The 8,490-nt window shown below is 38.9% G+C and overlaps 1 protein-coding gene across 1 annotated transcript; it reads left to right on the top strand.

Annotated features, from left to right (window-relative positions):
- The first annotated feature begins 2,505 nt into the window (after positions 1-2,505).
- LOC139461303 (uncharacterized) lies at positions 2,506-5,952 on the top strand. The gene is made up of 7 exons (XM_071242929.1): positions 2,506-2,557; positions 2,713-3,051; positions 3,839-4,111; positions 4,424-4,747; positions 4,927-5,040; positions 5,505-5,520; positions 5,853-5,952. The coding sequence occupies exons 1-7, from the start codon at positions 2,506-2,508 to the stop codon at positions 5,950-5,952; spliced, it is 1,218 nt and encodes a 405-aa protein (XP_071099030.1).
- The last annotated feature ends 2,538 nt before the right edge of the window (positions 5,953-8,490 follow it).

Consider the following 8,490-nt stretch of genomic DNA (forward strand, 5'->3'; position numbering starts at 1 on the left):
TGATTAACAAAATGCAAACCATTGCCACACACAATATTTCAACAAGAAAATATTTGACTGGCTTCCTTGTATGATATATTATATTATACTTTATAATTTTTATTTGCTATAACATAGTTACAATATCCAAATATGTAATGTGACATCGTAATTTCTACGGTGTATGTATATGCTGTACATGATTGTTTGATTTGATATTCGCTGCACGTGCTGTAACCATGCAGGTGCAATCATGTGGATATTTATAATGTTATCAAACTGAAATACCCTTGTATAAAACCCTTTTATCCTTGGCTATAACATTCATTCACAAGAACACAGCTTGTTTCGTGATGCTTTTTACAAATGCGACAGTGACAAGAGAGATACCGAGGTCAGAGTGTTGAGGCATCTGGCTTCCTCGTCAGAAGGAAGGTAAAACACATACATGATGCTCGCCGCATATTAGGTATTACTCATCTGCGTAGCACAGTCAGAATACAAATGCACACACACATTGTTCCTTTAAAGGGACGGGGCGCCCTTTGTTTGTAATCAACCGCTGATATACGCTCAAGCTTACACGGCTCTGTTCGCGTTATGTTATTTCTGCCCCGTTGAGCACACCATTGGTGTATGCTTGTCACGTGACCGGACTTTTATCTCGTTTGTAAACAAATGCTCTTGTTCTGAAACTAAGAACAGAGAGGCCTAAAGCCTTCCGGTGTTCTTTACATATGTGTTCCCATATATATGTTACTGCAACTGCGGCAGTGAGGTACATGGCAATATTGCTTCAAACATCAAAGTGACTCTGGTGAGCTTTCCTTGTCCGCTTTACTGTGTGGAGATTTATTGTGTTGGTTTTAGAAAAATGAATCTGGCATGTGGCGTCACAATAGGAAATCATTTCCTGCATGGTTGAAACACACATAACCGACAGTCGACGTACTGCCCTGTTACAGTTATTACAATCGGGTGTAACACCAAACTCCAAACACATTAACCAATGAAGATCCCGGGTAGACTAGGTCTTCAGCAACCCATGCTTGCCGTAAAAGGTGACTATGCTTGTCGTAAGAGGCGATTGACGGGATCGGGTGGTCAGGCTCGCTGACTTGGTTAATGCATGTCATCGATCCCAATTGCGTGGATCGATGCTCATGATATTAATCACTGGATTGTCTGGTCCAGACTCGATTATTAACAGACCGCTATTATATAGCTCGAATATTGCTGAGCGCGGCGTTAAACAACAAACCAACTAACCAAACACATTAGCATCATGGGCTTATCCATATGTGATACTCCTTGTCAGCTTCATCATTAACTGTGCTAAGTGAACAAAAGTTTTGAGGTCCATTGCAATAATCACAAGAAATCGGTGGTATAAACACTTCTATGTACTATGCCGTCTATGTCGGCATGTGTTTATGAATTACTATAAAACAGTGAAAGTGCTAGAAGAAAATATGGGTATACATATTACTGCGCCATGAGTTGCACCGTCACAAACACTTACAAAGGCAAGTCAATCGTTCTGATGAAAATATGTACGTGAAGACAACATAAGGAGTTGCATCTAACTTATTTTTTGTCACCTATGCGTCTCATGTCTACCATACTTCCTTTTGAAAGCTGTGCTGATAGTGTACCTGAAATAGTTGTGAAATGTAGACACCAAACACACGAGAACGACCAGAAAGAACAGTTTTGAATATCAATAAGTGTAAGTACCTTTTATCTTTCTGAATATCTTTGCACTATGAGTAAATGGGTGACATTATTGTTAGTATCGTTATGAAGGTGTTGTTGAGAACGTTAAGTTGGTTGACATACCAGTTTGATGTTCCTCAGTTCGTTCTCTCATGTCAACAATGTCACGAAAATGTATTAATTTTGAAAGTTATCTCCTGCACGACCCAGTCTTGTTTGGGAAATAACGCTTCTTCCTTATTGTATCCAGCATGTCAATATACCTATTAACTTCGCCAGTATTTTCTTCCGTCTTCTTTCTCGCCTTCCTCATTACATGGAAGATGAAATGTGTAGTGTGAGAGTTAATTAAATTTAAGAAGTAGATGGTCCAGAGACAGTCACCTGTAAAAGTGAGTATATTGTCGTCTCTCTCACATAACATAACTCAAAAACACTCACAGGGCAATTTATTTACACTATATGTGACACCAGCTTTTGATGTCAGAACATTCACTTCAGAAATGAGTGAAAGGGCGTGGTTGAAGCAGCATAACACTAATATAACGGTGGGGGACACGTTGTATCAATAATAGAAAAGGAACCCGTGAATACAGAGTGACCTGTGAACGTTTTAACCTCTAGACTACAGCACTGCCTCCTTAGATATGAACGAATCATTTAATAAACGTGCAATTGTATGTGTTCATTTCATTGTTGCACATGATACGATGTATTTTTGCTCTTGTTTTAGGTCGCATACTTAACTGTCTTCAGCGCACTACACATGTGTCAATGAGATAAAGTTTTGAGTTGTTTCAGAGATCAAATATGACTGTGTTGACCAATCTCTGTATTGCATACATGGCTCTTTCCACATTCGGTAAGTATGTCAATAATTTGTTATTTCACTATCTGCGAAAAACAATGTGAAAATACCTAATTCATAAAGCTTTTTTTCTGAGAAAGTGTAAAAAGTGAAACCGGACCGAAACTACTGGTATAACTAACTGACAATTACTCCATTTTGTTTTACAGCCAACCAGTGCCATGATAACCAGCGCTGTTCAGACTGTCAGAGCTCATCCGGACACTGCATCTCAGAGTGTGATGCTGGATACTACGATCAGAGATGCAAGTCTGTGTGCAGCAAGAACTGTAGAAGCAACACGTGTGTAATGTCAAACACTGGCTCTGACAACTGCACTGAAGGTTGTGTGCCAGGATATCAAGGCACCAGCTGCAACACACCGTGTGACAACCCAGGAGGTACCTGTACAGCATGTCCAGGTGGTTGTGATGGAGGATATTGTCAGCTGAGCTCCTCCTGCGTGTCCGGATGTGTAGACGCTTACTACGGGACTGACTGCAAGACGTGTTCAAGTGGATGTAAATCCTGCAACATGACGACAGGTGCATGTACTGAATGCCATCCGCTGTACGATGGTCCGAACTGCGAGTTCTCATGTGAACACTGTCAAGGGGGATCATGTCACTTAGCCTGTTTCCACCGTTGTACTGCTTGGTTTTATGGTCTATTTTGCAGTAAAAGATGCAGTGACACTTGTCTCAGTCATGCTACAGGGTCGCCAATGGTAAACCCGTCTGTTTGTAACTGGACCACCGGTGAATGTGTCCATGGATGCAAAGCTGGTTGGTACGGACCGCGATGCTCCTCTCAGTGCAACACAAAGTGCATTAACGCTATATGTACAAAAACAGGTGATTGTGAAGAAGGATGCGATTCTGGATACTTTGGCAGACGTTGTAAATCATGCTGATCTTAACTGCTTTTACAACAATGGGTCGTGTGAAAATGGATGTACTCCTGGATTCTATGGCGAATACTGTAACACCACATGTGTTGATGGTGAGTGTTAGCATAGGGATGAAATGTGAGAAAGATATTGTAGCATACCGGGTCAGCCTTAGATACGTTGTATACATTGATTTAAGTTGGATTATCGTGGTTGGATAAATCCAGGCAAAAACCTTCTAGAAGATAAGGTCACTGACTTCAAAGAGAACATCTCACCGTAAACTCATTTTGTTTCAGATTTGCTTAAGCAATACATATGCAACAAATTTAGTGCACTTTTAATTAGGCAGATGCATAGACTAGTATGTATACATCCCTTTCCTTGTGTTTCAGCTGTGGCTGAAGTAATCGATATGAAAGTAGAGGGGATGACGAACATAACGGTTAGTGACAACGAATCTGTCACCTTCCGGTGTGTGGTTCAGGGATGTCCACCACCAGGTGTGTTTCTCGTCCATGCTGGAAACAACACACCCACCATGTACATAGATAGAAAGAATAACACTGTATATGAACGTGCTGTACGTATCAGCAGCTGTTCCCAACTTGGGAGGTATTACTGCAGAGCGACCAACTCCACTGGCACTGACGAACAATTACATGCGGTTGAGTTGCTTGGTAACTATAACTTTTAGTGATGTTTTAATTGTATGATTCATATATTTCAATGAACGGTTACATAAAAACGAAAGTAAAACGCAACATATATGTTTTATTTCAAATTTATTATTTATTTTTGTTGGTGGGGACATTTAATCACAAGTCTGTGCTATGAACAAGTCATAATTTTGTTATTAATACGGCACAAAACATTCCCCTATCGGAAAGTTGTAAGCTTCCGAGACTTAACAATTTGACTCAAACAGAAACTACCCTGCTAATTAATTGACTAATTGGCGATTCACATGCATTGTGTTTCTGTGTTCCCAGCAATTCCAAGGAAACGTGATGTGAAGGACTGTGAAATTGAAACTCCCAACGACGGAAAGGCGCCTTCTGGGAGAATTGCATTCACTCTGTGTGCCTACCCAGAACCTGTAGTAACGAAAATGCATTTTGAAAGACATGAAACTCCAAAAGACATCACAAACAATAATAAGTACTCTCTCTCTATGAAGTGGTCAATAGGAAACACATTTCAGTGTACACTGACCATTGCCAACATTTCTGATGAAGACTTCGGGGCGTATACTTTCAGTTTTGCCAACGATGAACGAGATGTTGATATACTGATTATTGCTTCACACCCTAAAGGTACTATTTTGTTTTTGTAAATAAGTAGAGATTAATGACTTTCATCATATTAAATATAATTATTATAACTGTCATGATTGTTCCAATTGCATATTGCCTATGAAGATATATTACGACTGAAAGCATGATAGTTATCAGCTTTACTGATTTCAGTTTAGCATTTGTATTTTTGTTTCAAGAAATTACAGATATGATATTTACCTCCATCGCCATAATTATCGCGAGCTCATTGGTGGGTATTCCCTTAGTCTTCGCTGCCATTGCCTGCCTCGTTCGACGGAAGACTGTCAGAGGTGAGAAGGGATTATTTACTCTTTGTGATATTACTCTATGTCGTGTTGTTTGACTGCAGTACGTTGCTAATGCCGTATGCTGAGAAACAGGTGCAAATGTGGTTATGACATAATAGACAAGTTAAAAGAAACTATTGCACCAAAAAATGATGTGGATGCGCCATCCTGCTTGGCGGTAATGGAAGAACGATGCTACTAAGGATACGATAGCTTACTAGGGAGGAAATTTGAACAGCGCAAAAACGTCAGTCAGTTATGACGTAACTCAATAAGTGTACAGGATGAAGTACCGTCGGCGCCTTCGACCCTTAAGCAAAGTATCTTCGAAGTTGCAATCAACAGTCTTCCTGTTCCTACCTTCACAGATATCATGAAATATAATTTACAAGATGCCAAACGACTAGCAGATATGTCATTTACCAGTTAAATAAACTGTCTCAAATTTCTATTATTTACCGTTTCAGACTACTGGCATATGAAGTGAGATTTCAGGAAACTGTACATTTAGTATTTCTAAAAGTAACATTAATGTTAAAGTAGTAGCACACGACTACTTTTGTTAACATTAGTTAGATATAATTGAAGACTAGTATCGGGAGAAATGAAAAGAGTAAATTGAAACATTGCAATCAATGACTGAAGCTAACTTGTAGGAATGCAATAAGAGATGGTGATATGATGTATTCAATAAATACAAATGTCATTAGCATGTGGATAAATGATACCGATGTAATACAAAATATGTTTTAAGATAGTCATTTGCCTGACATGTCAATGATTGTTTTACTTATGTCATGTCCTTATCCCAACAGGTTTGTGCAGCCCTACATTACACCTACAAACGAATCGCGTGTGTCACCGTGTGACATCGATGCTCAAATATACGAAGTCATCGGCGACTCATGTGTGTGAAAACAACGTTGATGAAAGAATGAAAGCAAGACAACTAAGACGTGACTGTGATGGAGTGATATCAACAGAGAGGCATACAATGAGAGACTTATATTAGATGTATCTAATACTCAGTGGCAGACAAGGGGGTAGCACCGTGTACCATTGCAAGTCATTGTGCAAAGGTGCCTCTGCTGAAGTTAAATGATATGCTAATGCATGAGGTGGTTTAAATCAGTAGTGCTGTAATGTACTGAGACACGTGTTCTTGAGTTCAGTTTTGTGCTCTCAACATTTCAATTTGTATGTACATTTATTATCGTAAGGCATCAATCAGTTAACAAACAATGAGATCCGATAACCCACCATATTACTCCTTTCAACTGGTTGGTAACAAAATATATATCCTTGCCACACCCAATATATATCGACAAAAAAAATTAGCTTGTTTTAATTTATGTACTGAAACTTCTGAACAATCCATGATGTTTCATCTATCACCCAGAGATAGTTTTGATTGCAGAATAATGTTTGATAAGATTTATTGTATGATATGATAATGGTGTATATATTATATTTCTTTTGATATGGTTAAACTATCTAAACGTGTAATGTTACATTGTAATTTGTATGCTGTAATATATGTAATATAAGCCATCGCTTGATTAACTATTCACTATACGTACTGTAACCAGACAGGTGCCATCCTGCTAACATATGTGAAGTTATGTATAATATGTAAACAACGCGTAGCCTGATCAATACCATTGTAATATATTATTTGTGCCCTTGGCAATAAAATTCATGTATTCAAAACAGCTTGTTTCGAGATGTTTTACACATGAGGCAGGTACAAGAGAGATAGCTGGATCTGAGCGTGGAGGCAGACTTCCCCGTGAGAAGGAAGGTGAAATACATTTCACAACAAAACATGACCGTAAATAACTATCACATTGAAACTATGTCAAGTGAGCACACATAGTGTGATTGCGATCACAATATTTCTATAGGAGACAACAATATAAATCAGCGTATGTGGTGCAGACTAACTACATTATCTTAATATACTTTTCAGTTACTCGGTTGAAATATTAGATTTGTAATCAAGGATTTGCTGAAGTTAAATTTTACCTCACATTTCTATTGACATTTTGACATTTACACAACTTAGGAGAGTGGGTGATTGTTTGATCAAGTCGGGGAGGATTTCTCAAACACTTAGCACTAAAAACGCAGGTTTAAAACATCACCCATCTTCACCTGAGCCAAGTTTCTCAGCTTTGAGCGATCCTCAGGATCGAGTGCTTTACACCACTTTTCAGCAAATATAGCTGCAGGGGATACCAGAAATGGGGTTCACACATTGTACCCATGTCGGGATTCCAACCCGGGTCTTCGGCGTGACGAGCGAACGCCTAAACCAGTAGACTACCTGACCGCCCCTGCAGTAACAGTATATATTGTGGGCAGTTTACTTTAAAAATCCACTTATCACTTTTGTTCTATTGCAATGTGTTTAATATCATAATGCGTGTACAGTTATCTGTTCGAGGATGCATTTTGTATACATTTTAGGCGTGTTTACATTAAATAGGACACGAACCATCATATTAATGAGTATCATAAGGCATGGCTTATGCATTTGTTCAAATATCATATTTATAGGCTTGCATTTCCCTTAAGATTAGCTTTACTATCAAGGATGAAGAAAGTTGGAACGAAACTAATGGTTTTAAATTATACCCAACTACCTTGCGTAAATGAGAGGTGATTGTTTTTACTTTCAGATGAATCAGGACACTGCGACTAGATGTGTTGAATATGACGATTTCAAACATATGTTTTCTTTTCCTTTTAGCATTTCCACTCTCTCAAACGAATTCGTCCGTTGTGGTTTAAATATAGTCAAAAGGCAAGTGTGGTATATTTGGAAGAAACAAAGATTAAGACAAAAAGTTACACAACCAGTGTTACAGTATTTCAACATATGACAACAACGGCTGGTAATACTTAAATAATTCAAAAAGCACTATTGCTATCTCTTCACAAAACGGGGTGGTCGGGTAGCCTAGTGGTCAAAGGGTTCGCTCGTCACGCCGAAGATCCGGGTTCGATTCCCGACATGGGTACAATGTGTGAAGCCCATTTCTGGTGTCGCCCGCCGTGATATTGCTGGAATATTGCTTAACGCGGCATAACACCATACTCACTCACTCACTCTTCACAAAACAAATGCCATTCACTTGGGTCAGTAAATTACCAAGAAACAAACGTGTGAGGAAATATTTTGAAATCGCCAAGTGAACGTGTCAAAGATGTTTGAGCAAGTCATGAAGTTCAATAATTGTTTTCTTTTAACCACCATACACGTCCTTTTACCACGGTTTACTTTTTTGGTATAATTGTTCCCTCCAGTTTAAGTTTTGCTTTTGTGTTATTGTATATTCCCCTGACATGACACGGGCGTTGCATGTGTGTCGTGACTCTATGTTTGTACATGTTACTATGCATTTTGGGGGAGGACCAATGTACTATAGTAATGTACTACAGGGAACATGG

This window comes from Haliotis cracherodii, unplaced genomic scaffold (assembly GCF_022045235.1).
Source record: "Haliotis cracherodii isolate W230 unplaced genomic scaffold, xgHalCrac1.p SCAF_14, whole genome shotgun sequence".
In the NCBI taxonomy this organism is placed as follows: Eukaryota; Metazoa; Mollusca; class Gastropoda; order Lepetellida; family Haliotidae; genus Haliotis; species Haliotis cracherodii.

What these genes read in the sequence shown, in the direction of transcription:
- LOC139461303 (XM_071242929.1), top strand. Translation starts at nt 2,506, where the DNA reads ATGACTGTGTTGACCAATCTCTGTATTGCATACATGGCTCTTTCCACA. An exon ending in CATGGCTCTTTCCACATTCG is followed by an intron (nt 2,558 to 2,712) that starts GTAAGTATGTCA and finishes TTTGTTTTACAG; the next exon opens with CCAACCAGTGCCATGATAAC. An exon ending in TATTGCTTCACACCCTAAAG is followed by an intron (nt 4,748 to 4,926) that starts GTACTATTTTGT and finishes TTTTGTTTCAAG; the next exon opens with AAATTACAGATATGATATTT.